The sequence below is a fragment of the Onychomys torridus genome, chromosome 3 (genome assembly GCF_903995425.1).
Source record: "Onychomys torridus chromosome 3, mOncTor1.1, whole genome shotgun sequence".
Lineage (NCBI taxonomy): Eukaryota > Metazoa > Chordata > Mammalia > Rodentia > Cricetidae > Onychomys > Onychomys torridus.
In genome coordinates, this window is record NC_050445.1 from 4259299 (window position 1) to 4277991 (window position 18693).

The following is an 18693-nucleotide window of genomic DNA, read 5'->3' on the forward strand; positions in this document are numbered from 1 at the left end:
AGGAAAAAAAAAAGGAGTTTCTTACAATAACGAGTTCGAGACCAGCCAAGGGTACATAGTGAGACCCTGTCTCAAAAAACAAGGAAAATAATAGCTAAATAAAGGAACATGAGCAGGCCTGGGATCACAACGGTGAGAGGCTACAGCTAAAAGGGAGCTGCTTCCAACTTCTTTGTTCTAAATACACACATGCACATCAGGAAGGTAAACAGCACTGCTCTGCCCAGGAACAGGTACCAAATGCCTTCGTTTCTCACCCACCCATAAGTGTTCTCCTATGCCGATAAGCACACTAGAATGCTAGTACCTTCCTTTTGGAGTATTTGTTCCCCACTGCTGCTGAGGGACCTAGGGCCTCAAGCACGTGAGGCAAGCACTCACCACGGCCCAGAGCAGACTATGCAGTATCAGCATCAACACCAGAAGGTAGGAATCTGCCCATCTCCTGCTGACTGCCCAACGTGCTGTGGGAACCCAACACCCAAACCCAGGTTCTCTGGAAGAACCCCAAGTGTGCTTGTTGAACCATCTCTCCAGCCTCCAGATAATCAATGAGTAAGTAAATAAATACTACAGGCTGAAATTCAAAGACTTAATACTTGACAAACCCACCCTATTTATGTACTTCCTCTTAAACTCGTAACTTATAATCTCACATCTTTTATGGCAGAAACTGATATAAGCAACTTTTGCAAACAGAATCTAGTCAATGCAAAGAGTGTCTTTAAAAACACTTTTGATGTGTGTGTGTGTGTGTGTGTGTGTGTGTGTGTGTGTGTGTGTGTGTAACATAAGAGGATGGTGCTTACCCCCTTTGGCTCTGGAACAATCAAATGTGTGCACTTCTTGTTGAGGTTCAGCTGGCAATTGCCCCCGTGGAAAGTAATCAATGCCCACAGGGCACTTCTGTCCTCAGACGACACCTGCAGAAAATGAGAAACATGACTTCACCACACACTCCACCACTTTTCCACTTCCACTTCACTGCACGGCGGCGTCCACACAATGCGTTCGTTCAGCAGTGCGTGGGCTCCCTCAGTCAGCTGGCCAAAGGATGCTCTCTCCCAAAGCCACCACTCCCAGCAGCTCCACAGTAAGAAGCCTTTTGCCATGTCACCAACTCAGCAAAACTTAGTACCATCCTAGGCTGGGGAAGCAGCTGGGTGGTAGAGCTTGCCTTACATATACAAGGCCTTGGTCTAGATCCCAAACATCACAAAATGATTTTTAAAAATTTTTAAAAATGGCCATCCATGGCTGGTGATATGGCTCACTAATTAAGTACAATGACTGTTCTTCCAGTGGACCAGGGTTCAATTCCCAGCACCCACATGGCAGCTCACTACCATCTGTAATTCCAGTTCCAGGAAATCCAACACACTTCTGGGATCCCTGGGCATTGCACACATGTGGTGCAGACACACACATACATGCAGGCAAAACACCCATATATAAAATAAAAGCAAATAAATCTTTTTAAAATTCCATCTACACCCCAAAGGCTGAATAGAGGATTTTGGTCAATAAAAAAAAAGATAAAAAAAAAAAAAAAAAACCTAAAAAGAAAGATTCCATTTTCCATCATTTCTGAAAATGTTCAAACATCAAAATTATATTTTTAGAGGCCAGTAAGATGGCTTCCTGGGTAAAGCACTTGTCATGCGAGCCCGATGACCCAAGTTCAATCCCAGGAACCCACAAAAAAGCAAGAGAATCAACTTCACAAAACTGTCCTTTGACACCTGACCCTCCCCCAAAAAATTAATCATAAAACTTTTAAACCACAGTTACAAAGAATTCCTTCAGAATTAGTTACCAAATACTCATTATGACAAGTATAAAATTACAAGATAAAAATACAGTGGGTGGGAAGCCAAAGAGAAAACAAACATCCATGGAGAAGCCTGAGGCAGGCACAGAAGCCACAGTCCTGACACTTCAGAGAACTCCACCCTGCGGCCACTGCCTGTCCTCTATGTGCAGAAACTGTCACATGCTTCTCAGACTAACCTGACTACAACCGTGGCACACAGAAGTTGCCATCAACCCCAGGGACATTTGGGAACTATGAACACTGGCACCTGACACCCCAGTGTGTCAGCCCAGGTCCATCTCTACACACAATGCCAGCTGCTCCTCTGAGGCAGGACCTCTGGGAAAGCACAAACTAACTTTTAAAGGATCAAATTTAGTCTGAAAGGCAAAAGAAACACTTAAGAAATGTAACTCACATTCACCTTAAGAGAATCACATAGGCACAGGAACCTTCTCTGGATAAAGGTATTATAAATGCAGACTATGGGTGTTAATGACACCTGGGTTTGTCTCTACATTTGCTTACAGGACTGATGAACAGCTGACTTCTTAACGCCAGCAGTGACCCCATGGGATGGACAGCCAGCCACTTAGAAACTATTCTGTCTTCCACACTACTCTGACTACATGGGAGCTTCCTAAAGTCATTTTCAATCAGTACCTGACCACGCTATTCTAGTAGTGGGTTCCCGCAGCACCTGCAGAATGAGGTGTAATTATCTGACAAAAGACTGATCCAGTGACTCACCATGCAATCTTTACTTAAAATGAGTGAGAAAACCTAATCTAGGTGCAGCTTTACCACTTGAGTGGCCATGTCGGAAAGAACCGGCTGCTTTTTTTTTTTTTTTTTTTTTTGGTTTTTTTCGAGACAGGGTTTCTCTGTACCTTTGGAGCTTGTCCTGGAATTCACTTTGTAGACCAGGTTGGCCTCGAACTCAGAGAGATCCACCTGCTTCTGCCACCCAAGTGCTGGGATCACAGGCGTGCACCACCACCAACCGGCAAGAACCGGCTTCTTTACCAGCTACAGTAACTGACCTTCAGTGTGCACATCCTGCCCCAAGCACACACCTCACTAGGCAGGGCGTATTATGCTACTAAGAAAAGAACACCAGGCAGGTGTGCATGCAGGAGGGCTGGATCACTCTCTCTGACAACCAGCCCATCAACTCAGAGCACACTGAAACTGAGGTACTGCAAACACCCATAGCAGCTCAGACCTCTGCAGCCGTGAGACTAGACTCCACACCTACACACCAGCGACTGTCACCTCCTGCCCAAAGGAAATGGGGGGTACTTTTATTTCCACTTTTACACTTTTCTGTAATCTCCAAATTTTCAAAAGCAATCTCTTTAAACGGAGAAAAATGCTTTTCTTTTTTAAGAGGCATCTTTCTGAGTCATGTTGGCTCCAATGCTCTACTGCCTCCTCCCAGTGTCAGGCTGAATCCCAGCTCTCCAGCATGGCACCACGGCAGCTTGGCCTGCCTGGCTCCTGTGCCAACCACACCTAAATGCCATTGTCAACACACTAGACCACCTATGTGCCAAGCCCTGCTCCTGTTATCACTCCTCTGAACCCCTGGCAAGCCAGCGGAAGTCTGAGCACGCACCACACTCCAACAATCTGCTTTCTTGTCCCATTGCCCTCACAATGTAGAATTCCCTGACTCCCAAAGACTTGCTCCCCCATACTACCAACTGGCACTCCTCTCAGGTAGGCATGGTGGTGCATGCCTACAACTCCCACATCTGGGAAATGGAGACAGAAATTCAAGGCCATTTTTAGTGTCTTACTTTTCTGCTATGAAGAGACACCATGATCAAGGCAGCAGGCAGGCAGGCATGGCGCTAAAGCAGTAGCCGAGAGCTCACATCTGATCCACAAGCACAAGGCAGAGAGAGACTGGACCTGGTATGGGCTCCTGAAACCTCAAAGCCCATCCCCAGTCACACATCTCCTCCAAAAAAGGACACACCTCCTAATCCTCCCCAAACAGTTCCACCAGCTGAGAACCAAATGTTCAAACATGAGCCTACAAAAGTCATTCCCATTCAAACCACACTTAGCTACTCAGAAAACTTAAACAGTTAAAGAGAGAGAGAAAGAGAGCACGCGTGCCCTCCTTCTGGTCCCCACACACAAGGAGGAAGATCCATGACTCCAACTTCCATGCTCCCCTCCTCAGCCAGCTAACACTCCTTACTAAACACTGAGGTCCCCATATGATGTAAGCCCTAAGCTGATCTGCTACCTCTCACAGGGCCCAGTACAGTCAAGAAATGTGATTGACAGGGAACCGTACAGATATCCACTTGCAGCCTTCTCAATCTCGATCACACCTGGCCAGACTCTCCATCAGGCTCCTGACTTCCTCTCCAAGACCTACCCAGCACACTACAGAGCTCTCTGCCTATAGTAGTATCAGCACCAAGGAGATGGTTTCTGCAGGCAGGAGCCCCTTCCCCATCTCTCCCTAGAAGACGTCAGAGAGGAATACTAGCTCTTCTCCAACACCCCAACAAGAAAAGGCAGAGACCTGGGAATCGAGCAGGCCTCGCTCAGATGGCCATGCCTGAGTGTGTGTGCATGGGCTCATCCAGCATTGCTGAAGGCGTGCCAAGCCTTGTGGCAGTCTGCATGCAGAGCAGAGCCTAACCATGAGGACAGTGCCTTGTGCTGCCTCACCTGTTACAGCACACTGCATTCTTCCATGTGTCTGGCTGTGTGCAGCCTGTTCGTTTCCTGAGGGACAAGTTATACTGTAATTAATGTGTACCCCACGTCCCTGAGCTTCACTCTGTACATATTTGTTAACATTTTTTAGCAACCATAAAATATTAAGTGTTCTCAGTGAACACTGTAAGCTGATAGCTGCAGGGTTCCTCCCTTTCTTAAACAAGTGTTTGTGTCAGAGTAGTGTTGGACTGTCTGAGAGTTCAAGGCCAGCCTGATGTATACAGCAAATTCCAGGACTACAGAGAGAGAACAAAACAAAAAGTGCTATTACCTCCCAGTGAAAACACACTGGGGTTTTCAACTAAGTTCAGTAAGTGACTAGTGTGACAGATATGCACTAAGAGATCCACAAAGATCTACTGCTTCTGAATTTGGTTTTTCCTACTCAATGAACTTGCTAAAGGATGTGTGATCCTGTCATGACTTTGAGAATGGAGATTGGTCCCCAGAAAAAAATCTGCCTCCAGAGCCCCACAAATGACACACCCACCTCTCAGTGTCTGGACAGGCATGCTCTGGCCACAGCCCCTCACCTCATTACTTTCCATGGGTATCCTCCCCATTCCCCAGGCTGACCACCCTAGGTGTCCACAGCCCAGATCCCAAGACCACTTAGAGGCCTGTGTAGCTCCTGAGCTTCAGGGCCTTGGCTTATTAACCTTGCCATCTTTTCTCTCCTGATACTGGGCCACAGAACTAGACCAAAGGAGCACACACAACCACCATTACAGATTCATGCTGATCCGTTGCCCAGAAAGCAATCCTAGGAATACAAACAAAAACAGTAACAACCAATTCACTCTTCCGACTGTTCCTAACCAGCACCTTGCCTGTCCAATACCCTTTCCGAGTACCTTCAATCCCTGTAACTACATGCCCTACCCAAGGGTCTCTCAGGCCCCTGCTGCATCTGTGAACTCAGCTCCCAGTCTTCATCTCTGTTCTCCACAGGTGTAAAATTCTAATGTCCATCTGACCCCCATCATTCCCACAGCTCCCAAACAAAATTTCCTAGTACTGATCTGCCGCTTTAATCTCATTTTCCAAAGTTTCTAATATAAATGTTTATAACCCAAAATTAACTATGTAGCTAAAACAGAAAGGGCTTCTTTCCCAAGCCCAAACTCAAGGAGCTATCTCAGTCTTCCCTGACTCCCTTGGCCACCTAGCCCTGCGTTCCCCCAGCACCAAGCAAACCAACATGGCTTAAAGGCCTTCTGGACCCAGCCCCATCTTCCTTCAATCTGCTCCACTCCAGGCCCTCTCAGGTCACACTCTGTCAAAGTGTGTGGGCCTCCCCTCTAAGCCAAACTAATACCCTCCTTTCTAAAGCACAGTCACACCTGGACCTGTCTTCACCTTTCAAACAAAGCATGGCATGTGTGCTACAAACCCATTTTAGACGTTAAATGCCACTTATTACATCTACTACTACTATTGTTATACGTTAACTACTAGTCTAAGACTAAAATGTTTTCTCACACTCAACTCAGGTTAATATTTAATAATATCTAATTAGCTCACTTAAAACCCTTTAATCAGCCAAGCAGCGGCAGCACACACCTTTATCCCAGCACTTGGGAGGCAGAGGCAGGTGAATCTCTGAGTTCAAGGCCAGCCTGGTCTGCTGAGTGAGTTCCAGGACAGCCAGGGCTACACAGAGAAACTTGTCTTGAAACCTGCAACCCTCCCCACAAAGAAGACCTGTAATCATCTTACATTAGCATACTTTTGGTTTTCTTGTTTCCCAGAGTCAAATCCACTGGACCTCACATCTCTGTCCTCCCACCTCAACTCAACCCGGCCTTTCCCTTTCTCAGAGTCTAGCAGAGGCAATGCCTACAGAACCCAGAAGCCCGGCGGATGTCAGAGTAGGGAAGTGAGAAGAAGCACATGGTGCTCTGTAGAGATGGAGACATGGTAATATGGCCTCACTTTGTCTGATGTTGAGCATAAATCCGGAAAACACACTGGCTGTACAGAAAATAAAAGAAGCCGCATATACCCAGAACCCCCAGCATTTACAAGTTTGTACATTAACCAAAATTTAAGACTATCCTCATGTAAATATACACATATACAGATGTAGGAGGGGGGAGCACTAAAAAATAAAGTAAAAAAAACAAAAAACAAAAAACAAATCTCAACAGATTCCTGTGCAAAGAAATAAAGGAGTGACTTTAATGATCTGCATCAAACTGATGCAGCAGAACACAAAGAAGCCTCTATAATTCCACAGAATTTCTAGAATTTATACAACAGAAAAGAACAAGGAACTCCAGAGAAACTTACTTACTCATTGCCTGGACAAAGGAGGGGTCACTCAGACTGGCAACATCATGTGTTAAAGGTTAAGTCTAGCCAACAACCTAACAATGGTAACCCAACACGCCCTGGTTCCCAACCTGCCTGGGCAAGGCTGAGGGAAGAGGAGAAAAAGGCCAAGGCCTCCCCAGTTCACAAGCACCCCGCTCTGCTCTTTTCTCAGAGGCCTGAAGAGAGGGACGACAGGCCAGCCCCTAAGACCTGCCATCACAAGCACCCAAGGACACAGACAGTGGGCCCGCTGTGAACTGCACCATCTCCCACCTAAGTCCCTAATTTGGGCACACTTTTTAAAGAGTATAGCCTTGATTTTGTGACTGCTGTGGTTATAACAGGACACAACTACTAAGGATGTACTTTAAAACAATACCCACCTCTCTCAGGACCCAAAATTCACCACCATCAACATTCAGTTCCTCCATTTCCTGTTTTCCCTGGTTGCCATAATGCTGTGCATCTGTTATATTAAATTTTTCCACTAATACCATGACCCAACTTTACACACTTCTATAAAACATCAATTACCTAAATTATTGTGTAAGTGTATGAGATAGGGTTCTTAAGCACCTCCCTCTAGCTGCCTGTTTCTGACTGCCCTCCCATAGATAACATGTGCATGGCCATCCTCATTTCCAAGCTTCTCAACACTGGGAGTATTATACAGTTCTTGATAATGTTAAACCTTACACTGACTTTGCCCACAGTGAGCAGTATGTCCCCTGCATCCTCACTAGGACTAAATGCATCATTACAAATATAATTAAGCAAAAATTCTTATCTCATTATTAAAATGTTCATCTGACTAAAAACTATAGCAAATGGCTTGATGAGCTAATATAAGCTGAATCCACTCCTTAGAATCATCTGCTAAGGTGTTAGCTTTTTCTTTCAGTTCATCTACATGAAAATCCCTAAGACTACAAAGCTGAGTGAATTTTGTCATCTTCTAATTTCAATTAGTTATTTTTCATATTCAAGTTTTAAATATCTGTATTTCTTTAAATTACATATGTTTGTATATTGTATCGTTAGACAATGGTAAGTGTGCTAGAAGTTGATTATCAAATATAGTCCGTTTAGCACAAGAATTCTAGGGAACTGGTTAACAAACAGGTCACAGGTCCAAGCGCATGAGCGCTCAGAACCGTCACAGATAATAACCATGCTTACCTGAGAAAGGCAGGCAGTGAGTCCAAAAAAAATCTGACAGGACTCTGGAGAGAAACCATTGACTCTGTGGGACAGTTATTAAGATTGCAATGAAGTAAGACGAGCACAAGGGAACTCCACTAACATGAGGCCTGCCGGCCCGCCAGGGCGGGCTCCGCCACCTCCCTCCCGCTTGGAGCATTCAAAAGTGACACAGGCTCAAGATGACCAGACTGCAGAGCAGATGGGAGTAAAGCATGAAAGGAAGCAAGCAAGTTTCAGTAAAGGACATCACAAAATCCAATTCTCTACTCATGCCATCACTAAGACGGACACAGTGGGTTCACTGGAAACTTCCTGATTCCCAACTGTTACCTAACTATACACAATGTAGATAAACGAATAGACACACACACACCCTAAAAAGCAATGTGCAGAGGATGTCACAGTGCAGCACCCAGGCTGTGCTTATCCCACACAGGGCTCCTTCCTACAAGAGCCTGTGGGCTCTGAACTCAAGCAGGACAACTCAGGGCCCTAGAATCCCTAAAACAGAAAGACCATCCCCAAGACCATCCCCAGTTCTAAGGCTGATTGACCCATTCTTCTGAGTTTCTTCGGAGATCTGCTGTGCTTCGAGCACTGAGAGAAAAGATCTCCTGGAGACAGAGTCTTCAACAAAATGGAGTGTCCAGAGTTCAAAACCGGTGGAAAGGACCCACTGACATAGGTGGGCTATGAACAGACTAATTGCTGTTTAGACCTCCCTTACGGATATACGGAAAATCCTAAATGTGGGCCATCCCTGCCCATAATAAATGGAGACTCGGGCACAGAGCACTCTGATCTATTAGCCAAGGCCTTTCCACTCTGCCACCTAACTTCAGGACTTCTCTCCTTCTAAAGATGGGAGAAGACACCAACAAATCTCAAGGTGACCATCAGCCAAACTTGGGCCTTCATTCTAGTGCGTTAGTTTCTTTATGGACAGACAAACAAGAGGTCAAATAACCTTCCTCAGGAAGACTGGTGCAGAGAAAAGGTCCAGAAAAGACATCATGGATAAGACACTTGACTCCATCTCAGAAAGCTCCACTTTCCTGGGGTTGGTTGGTCTGTCTGTTCGAAACCTGTGCTTATAAAGATATAAAACAACAAAGAACCCTTCACTCTTTGGATTCTGGATGAAGAATGAGAATTTCTGAGCCAGAACTGCATCCTCCAAGAAGAGTTGCTGAGGAAGGCTTGAGCATCTGAGGCCCTTGGTAGTGCTCAGTTGAGTTTCTCTGCTCAGCCCTGAGTATATACATTCAAAACAGCTGTGTGGTACAGCTGTAAGACAAGCACCTTGATGATGGTGTCCTTCCCCAAGTGACCAGCCTGAACTTTAGTGTGGTTCCTAGGTGGCAGAAATGATTTCCAACGTCAAGTTCTGCTTGGACTGCCTCTCCAGTGAAGCTTTATCCCGACAATAAACCAGAACCAGGAGGAAAAAGAAATGGTGGAGTATTCCAGGTGGAACCCAAGACAGGATGCTGGCAGTCAGGAGGGAGACTATGCCATGGCTGACACACGTGGCGAGGAAGCTGCCCAGGGTAGAGTGTTTGCTTCTGGTTCTGAGACAGGGTCTCATTTACTGAGGCTAGCCTGAAACTCTCTTCTGAAGCCAAGGATAACCTTCAACTATTGATCCTCTTGCCTCCACCTCCTGTGTGCTGGGATTATGGGCATGTACCAACATGCCCAACTCATGCAATGCTAGGGACTGAGCCCAGGACCTAAAATTAAGGTATAGTCCTTTATCAACTGAGCTGCAAGCCACCCCCCCCCCCCCCCCCCCCGCCCCACACCTCCTTACAAGACCCAGAATAAGATCATCACCACTCTATTTTCACATCCAAAGCAAGGGCTGAGTGGAGGAGTGATAAACCTGACATAGAATCTAACTAACTAAAAGATGAATACTTATCAAACCTTCTCGTGTTCTCTACAAGTCATTCATGTCTTTCTCACCTAACTTGGAATTCTAAAACTATTTTTTATCTACATAGACATCATAAGACTGAAAAGAGCTAGAACTCTGGGTCCTCGCCACAACTGCTGGTCACTTTTTGATGCAAGTAATGACGAGGACCAGGCAAATACCATTTCATACAGGAAAGGAAAGAGCAGGGACAGAGGTGCAGAGGAAACGGCTGGTCCCACTCATGAGCCCACTGACTCAATGCATCTTAAACCTGCAGCTATGCCCCCATCTCGATGTAGGAAAGGATACGGCAGGAGAGCACCACACTGCACGGACAGAGTCACCCAGGAAGGCTGAAAAAGAAAAGAATGACACAAATCAAAAACCATTCACAATCTGTGACCAAATGAGGTGACTTCACCAGTAGTTGCTTACTGCTGCCCACCTCACCCACCAGCTCAGCCCAGTCAGGGAACAGACTAAATTCACAATATTTTGGTTCTATTTAAAACCAAGGATACACAATATTTGCATACCTTTTTTTTTTTTTTTTTTGAGAAAAGTCTTCTAATCTTATGAATTCCAAACTTGTATTCATTACAAGGTGAACTAACAGCTACCTTCTGGGTACTTTGTATTCTTGGAAAATTAGCTCAACTTATATTTCTAATTCAATTTTAAAAATTAGACCAACTGTTACTATTCTAATAACTCTATTTCAAGAAAGAACAATCTGAAAGTCTAACAATGACCCCCTGTCAGCCAGCTCACTTCCAGATGCTTGGACAAACACAACACATATACTCAATAGCTCATTACTGAGACAGCACCGTAGTCAGCAAACTACATTCCAGATCTGTGCAGAGATGGTGCAAGACTCTGGGCAGACACTGAACAGGAAGAATGCGGTCTCCTTTCATGCCGATCAGCAAGGCAGACACTACGATCAAGTCTATCTTACTGCCTTGAGACCCAGAGTGTGTCCTACATAGCATTTTCAAGTGACACGTATATTCTCTCTCTCTTTCTTCTTCTTCTTCTTCTTCTTCTTCTTCTTCTTCTTCTTCTTCTTCTTCTTCTTCTTCTTTCCCCTCCTCCTCCTCCTCCTCCTCCTCCTCCTCCTCCTCCTCCTCCTCCTTTAGCTTGAAATAGGGTCTCATGAACCCCAGGCTGGACTCAAACTTGATATGTACCCAAGGCTGGCCTTAAATCTGTGGCCATACTAGAATTTCAGGCCGGCCCCGCCATGCCTGGCTAAAGCCTGTTCTCTATGACAAGAAGAGTAGATTGTACAAAATGAAGAGTGGCTGTGACTGGGATAATTTCACCAGAGGCATGAGCTGACTTACTGGATAGTATGTATGGTGCTCTGGCAAAAAGCCCTTACCATTTCCTTGCTATAACCAACACTGCTCCCTACTTTCTGATAATCTTGATCAATTACAATGAAATCTAGATACTGACTCAACATCAATAACCTGTACTGGACCAGACATGGTGGCACAAACCTGTATACCCTTGCAATAAATGTGGCAGGGTAGGAGCACAAGGCCTAGATAGACCACATACCAAAGTCATTTTTGGAAAAAACAAAGCAAAACAAAACAAACAAACAAAAAACCCAAAACAAGCTTTGTGGCTGACTCTTCTGAATTCAGAATGCCTTCTAATGGCCAAACTTTCTTCCCAACAGGGACCCCCAGAAGGCATGAGGCCCTGTGGAGCTACAATTGAGCTTACAGTAGCATTCCCTCAAACAGTACTGCCAGCTGTTGATGCAGTCTGCACCCAGAAGGCTGTCACAGCCTGCTGCAATGGACTGTGAAGTTTGGCCTGGACAACAATGGTGGCACTTTTCTTCCTTCCAGTGGGAAGGAGCCATGGGAACCCCAAAGTGCTCTCAGGCAGCTTTAGAAAGCACCAGTTTGGAAATGTAGCCCTTTCCATTACATCCAACCAGCTTCACAGCCCTAGAGAGCCTTCACAAAGGCTGAGTAGGGTTCCTCAACTTAAACAACACTTCCAAGTCCATTCCAAGTGGAGGAGGGCCACCTCTCCAGGCACCAGAGTAATGTAAAGCTAGGCCCACTGGTAAAGCAGAATGGAAACAGGTTAGAGATGGCTCAGCTATTTTGAGCACTGGCTGCTCTTCCACAAGATCCAGGTTTGATTTCTAGCACCCATTTAGTGCCTCACAATCATCTATAATTCCAGTTCCAGGGAATTCAATACCCTAATCTGGCCTCCACAAGAACCAGGCACATACATGGTACACAGAAACAAATGCACACAAGACACTCATACAAATAAAATAAAATAATAATTTAAAAAGTCAGTATCCAGGTTATGGTGGTTTGAATTAAGAATGACCCCTATAAACTCATATATTTGAATGTTTAGTCATCAGGGAGTGGCACTTTTGAGAAGGATTAGGAGGTGTGGCCTTATTGGCGGAAGTGTATCACAGTGGGTGGGCTTTGCGGTTTCAAAAGTCTGTTAGGCCCAACTCTGCGGTTTCAAAAGTCTGTTAGGCCCAACTCTCTCTTTGCCTATCAGGATGTAGATTTCAGCTACTGCTCTAGCACCTGCCTGCATGTTGCCATGCTCCCCACCAAGGTGATAATGGATTAAACCTCTGAAACTGTATGCATGCCCCCAGTGAAATGCTTGTGTTAATCACAGTAACAACAGAACAATGACTAAGACCAGCCAAAGAACCTGCCTGCCCCTGAGAACCAGGCCTCACCCATCCGCCACCCCTACCCCACCCCCAGCTAAATCCACATTCCAGCAGCTGCATGAGATCAAGGACAGGCCTCAGCTCAGGCTCAGGATAAGGCAGGAAGTGCCTCCAAAGACTCAGCTGCAGATTGGCTGTCACCCTGTGACAAAACACAACAGTTGCTGGCTAACATGGGCACTGCCACACGTAACAAGTGGACTGGGATACTACCATGAGTCACCTGTTCAAGAACGAGTCAAAACAGGTAGAGTGGACAGGCACAGCCTGCCACAGAGCTACCATGGCAGCTCTTAGAGATACAAGACAAAAGCGGACTGGCTGCTCTACTCAGCCTACAACTTTGTAATTGCCATTCTGAAATGTCACCTTTTAATTGGAAACTTCTCTGGCAGGATGAGGCCACCTGCACCGCGGGCCATAGCTCACTGATCCTATAAACAGTGGTATCTGGCAATTTTATCACATTTTATCAGGTGGCTGTACCCAAGTATTTACCTAATGTCCATTTTCCTTTACATGTCAGCAGTTTCAGCAATTTATATTTGTTTTTGTTTCGGAGCTGAGAATTGAACCTGGGGCCTCATGTAGACTGAACACTGCCCTATGTGCTGTATATGAGAGAGAGCTGCATATGTGTGCACCTGCACACAACATCAGGTGTCCTACTCTGTCACTCTCCACCCTAGTCATGGCAACAGTCTCTTGCTGAACTTGAAATTGGCTGGTGGTCAGGGAGTCCCAGCAATTGCCATCCCCATCCTCCCCTAGTACTGAGGATACAGATATCACAGCCATGCATAGTTTTCGTGGGTGCTAGGAATCAGAACTCAGGTCCTCAAGCAAGCAAGCTCTGTTATTTATCTGTCATTCATCTCCCCAGCTCTGATTATTAAATCATGTGTTAAGCTATCTTACACATGAATTTTATTTCATAGACTAAGGGGGATAACACAAAGGATTTATTACAAAGGGAGTCTCGGGGTCAAATGTGTTAAGATCCATCACTATACTTGGTCTGGCAACAGTGACCTAGGTCCAAAAACATGTCTGTAAGCCAAACCTTTCCCTCTCAATCTGTATGAGATACACAACCACTTTTCTACACAATGACTAACAGACAGCAAGCTCATAGGAAGGGTGGGTTAAGATGCAAACTGACGAAGCAGCCTGCCCCAGCTCACAGCTAGATAGATATCTGGCAAGCTTTAACAAGAAGCAACAGGGAAGTGCCCAGGAACCACACTGAGCACCAACCTTCAGAGACACAGTGGGCTGAGCAAGCATACATGCTCATGTACAGATGTGACCACTGTATTTACCACTACAAATGAATCGTCCTCTGAAGTGGTAGATTCCTGATGATATGGGTCAAGAACCTCTGTGACTCCTGAGGCAGACCACCATTCAGGCTCATTTTCAAAGTCAAGTCTGGAAGCCTGCAAAGTTTTCTAGACCCCAAATGCTGGGAGGGTACCACATCCAACAGCCAGCCAACCCCTCAACACCTGATCTGACTCAGTCACCTCACTCCTAACTGCTATTGTAGAACCATGGTCACTGAATTGCTGGCTTCTTAAAGTAAAGCACTGACCAGTATGAAGAGGGGTAATGGCAGCAGGCAAGGAACAGAAGTGAAAGGCCACCACAAAAGTACCACATCACATACACGCATCCTGACCTACCAGTCCCCACAGTGCAGTATGCAGGTGAACAAAAGCCAAGCTAACAAGTGCCCACAGGTCAGGCTGAAGAACAGTCTAGACAGCCACCAGGTGGACAGCTAATACAGCAACCCTCATCACAGGAGATGAGGCAGTTAGCAGGGCAGAGGCCTCCTCCCTTCAGCTATCCAGATAGAGATCAGGACCACCAGGGAAAGGACAGCTGCCTTTCAGAAGTTTCTGGAATCAAATGTCTTCCTACAATGTAAAACACCTATCTGATGAGGCAGCGAAGCCATTTCCTAGGACAGGTTTCCTGGGCTGGAGAGTTGGCAGGCAATGACAGTACGTGAGTACGCCCACATTGACCAGGAACACTTACACAGCAACCCTGCCATGCAGTCATGGTACCACCAGCTCCAAAGTTAAGGCAGGTGACTGAAGTTCAAAGGCTTCATTCACCCAATGACGTTCCACCTAACACTGACCCACACGCACCAAGCCTGCTATAGGGCAAGGCACTGCTGTGGAGAGACACATGACATAAAGCAGAGGCTCCGACTTTCTACTGACCTTTACAACAGGCAAGTCAAAGACCTCCCGGGCTTCTCCCACCTCAGGGTTGTCCCCATCCTCTGAAATGATGTGTGAGGCCAACGCATTGTAGGAGACTTCCTTGGCTTTCCCAGCTTTAAGAAGCCGAATAACCTAAAAAAAAAAAAAAAAACCAGAACAAACAACACAATTAATTTAAAATAAATAAGCCTGGTGGTGGTGGCGTTTGAGACCAGCCTGGTCTACAGAGTGAGATCCAGGACAGCCAGAGGTATACAGAGAAACCCTGTCATGAAAAATTAAAAACAAAACAACTGAATTGCCTTCCTGATCAAAGAAGTCACTATTAGCAATAATAGAATAATAATTTAATAAAAACACACCCTGTATCCTACAGACAAGCCATTTCTTGAGTAATAAAACCAATGAAATGCTTTGGACAATAAAATGCAGCAACCCTGATTCTCAGTCCAAGATGATTCACAGTCCATAGAGATGCAGTGGCCAGCTCCTAGCCATCTGCTGTCCTCCAGACACCAGGACGCAACAGCACCTGCTAAGTTCTACAGAGTACCTGCTCCGGGTCTCCAGCCCAAAGGCTGAGGACTGGCAGTTCCACCACAGTGAGGAAGTTTTTGGAGGCAGAAACTTACCAGGAGAATCCTTACTTGTGGGTGCCTATCAGGCAAAATGTACACTAAGCCCAGCAAGGGAACTCAGCTCCAAGCATGGACAGTGTAGTCTTGGGTGCTATGCACAAGAGTCTTTCCTTAAGTCATGGAAGGCTGTCACAAAGGGAGATGGCACCACCAGATCTTACAGATGGGACATCAACAGAGGAATACACGGGTTGGCTTAACAGACTTGTTAAGACACAACTGTGACAATTCTCACAACTTCGAGAGGCAGGTCACTAAAGAAATGTCAGTAGCAACAGGAGGAAAACGGGGTAGAATTAGCCAGACAGTAACTAGACAGGGTGCAGGCATACCAGAAAAGCCAAGATAGAAATGCTGGCATCTTCTGGAGGGGCTGATCGGAAGCAGAGAGGGAAGGGGCACTACCGGCCTTCATTCAGTGTGGACACACTATTCTTTGGCCGCATGTGACAGAGACCTGGCAAGAGACCTCCGGTTACATCCAGAGAGGACCCTGCTCTCCAGAGACCATAACCAGCTATTACAGATGGGAGTTCTGAGAGTCACGGAGGCAGCCACCTGGCTGCCAAATGCTAAAGACTCATCATGTGGAGCTGAATGGTATCAGAGAAGAGCAACTTGACAGGGGAGTGCAGGAAGAGCCGACAGCAGCACAATGCCTTGGGCAGTCTGCTGACCATCATCTAAGACCCGAAGCAACCCAGTGAGTGTGTGTCTGAGGCATGGAACATCAACAGTCACCAGCCACAAGCCATCCTGCCTGGACCCTAGGCACCTTCAGACACGTGGACTCCATCCACCTGCTGCAGCCTTGCATTACATTCAGGGGCATGCACACAGCAAGCCCTCCCTGGCCTTCTCCTCCTCAGGTCCCACTGCTTTCTTTTCATGACAAATTTCCAGAAACAAATCTCACTTTGCTGTCCGTCTTTTTTCTGATTCAGCTCTTCAACTCCCTGCAGTGGAACCCTTCCCATCAAACTGTGGAAACTCAGGTTTCAGACACAGGACATCAAAACTTCTTCCCAAACTGCACATTTCTAATTCTGTCTCACAGAAGCCACCTTGTAACTCTGACCAGTGACCATCAGAACACATGCCAAGTATATATAAATGCCTTCAATTCCTAGCACATACATTCCACACAGAGAAAACAACTTATTGTGCTCAACATCTGCTTACTTGAGACTCAGCACCTACACCTATTCATAGATGCAGCATTCAGAAACGCCCTTCTGCAGCACACTGTGTACCAGGCCCAGTGCCTGTACTGGGAAGCTCACCACCTGTGAGCTTCCTCAACCTTCATCCCAAGCCTCAAGGAATAGGTGCCCTGGCTCTAAACCTTTTAGAAAACACACTATTTCAGATTACAAGAGCACGCCAGGGAGATTTTTTTTTTTTTTTAAAGCACTCATATTTCACACACAGTTGGGCAAACAGCTCAGTTCAGTGTGTTCTTGGTTTCAAGTGACATTTGGTCCAGGTCTCTTGTAAGAGCCAAAGTCCTGAAATGAAAAATAAGAAAGGGTGAAGAAGAGAAAGGTGGTGGTGGTAGTGGGGTGATCAGTACTGGAAAAAGCTAGTTATAAACACATTCATCCTGATCACTCTGGGCTCAGCCAGAAGTCTCTACAACCAAGACCCAACGGACCTCTGTTACTAGGATACAAGTACGAGGCTCTGGAAGGCCATGCTCAATGGCTCTTAGACAATTCCTTCCGTAGGACCCGTCACGAGTCACCGAAGGCGACACAACTGCACGCATAGTTTAGAAAGGAAGATGTCTACAACACTGTGCTGAAGATACCACGACCACAGGCAGTGTCCTGTGGATAGACCCACGGTTACTCGCACGAACCACTGTGACCATGTGGGTAGGGTACCTTCCACACCTACCGTACAATTCACCCTTGGGAAAACCAGGAGCCGAGAGGGCAAGCCCCTCTGCAAGGGACGCTCTCAGCAGGGCCCCGCAGGATGCTCGGCCGGCGGCCGCACCGGGTCGGTGCTCGCGAGGCCCCTCCCGCGGCCCTTCGCGGCCCGGCGTGCCCCGCGGCTCCGGCCCGGAGTCCTGCAGGGCGTGCGCGCGCCGAAACAGGGGATGGCACGACGGAGGGGCCCCGCGCGGGCGGTACCTGCGGGTCGATGTCGCCCACCGCGTAGTACTTGACCTCGCGGAACAAATCCTCCGGAACTTCGGGCGCCGGTTCCGACATGATCGCGGCGGCGCGGCGGCGCCCGGCCCCGCGTCACCGGCCCGCCGCGCCCAGCGCCCGCAGCGACGCCAACTGCTCGGCCGCACAACCCGGGCCGCAGCCACCGCCGCCGCCGCACTCCGACCCGCGCCCCCGCCCGCCCGAGGCCCGGAGCGCGGGAGCAGCGCGCGCCCTGAGGCACGTACCACCGCACCCGGCCGGCAGGGGAGCACGTGGGACTGCCCATCCCCCGTGCGCCGAAGAGCTCCTCTTCCACGGCTGACCCTGGCCCCAGGGCTATTGCTATGTATTATTTCGCACCGCACAGGGCAGCCCTGCGCTTGCCAATTTCTAGAGACCGAGAACCGAGAACACGGAAAGTCAGGATCCCCTGCATAGTCGCGGTGGACCAGCCAGGAGGCGGGGCCTGGGCGGGGCTCCCGTCACCCCGCGCGGCCACGCGGCAGCGCATGCGCGAAGGGGCGGGGCCTCGGTGCAGAGGGTGACCGGCAGAACTCAGCGTGCGGGTTTGTTGTGTCGCCGCCACTCCTGCTGGGAAGCGCACGGTCATGTCTAGGGCCAGGCGGGCCCTGGCAACGGGTCCCTTTTTTTCGTCCGCTCCTTTCCCGTCTGCTACAGCAGTCGGCCGGGAACAGAACCTCAGTGAGGCAGCTTGAGAGCAAAGTAGGAGACGACGACATGGCTCAGCCGGCAAAAGCACCTGCCGCCAAGCTGAGTACGATCCCCGGGACCCACGTGGCGGAAAGCAAGTACCGGCTCCTGCAACTTGTCTGACCTCCACACGCACACGTGGCACACCCAGCACGTATGTTTGTGCCTGGTACCCACAGCGGTCTGAAGAGGGCTTCAGATCCCCTG

The 18693-nt window shown here is 47.6% G+C and overlaps 1 protein-coding gene across 1 annotated transcript in view; it reads right to left on the bottom strand.

Annotated features, from left to right (window-relative positions):
* The window catches only part of Paxip1 (PAX interacting protein 1), a 32105-nt gene extending 14143 nt beyond the window's left edge, over nt 1–17962 (bottom strand). The window contains exons 1-5 of the mRNA XM_036180780.1: nt 17755–17962; nt 14976–15110; nt 10308–10351; nt 8054–8117; nt 810–923 (exon numbers count right to left, since the gene is read on the bottom strand). Of these exons, the coding sequence (XP_036036673.1) occupies nt 810–923; nt 8054–8117; nt 10308–10351; nt 14976–15110; nt 17755–17835 (438 nt within the window). The 5' untranslated portion in view covers nt 17836–17962. The remainder of the gene's footprint in view (nt 1–809; nt 924–8053; nt 8118–10307; nt 10352–14975; nt 15111–17754) is intronic.
* Between the last annotated feature and the right edge of the window lie 731 nt (nt 17963–18693).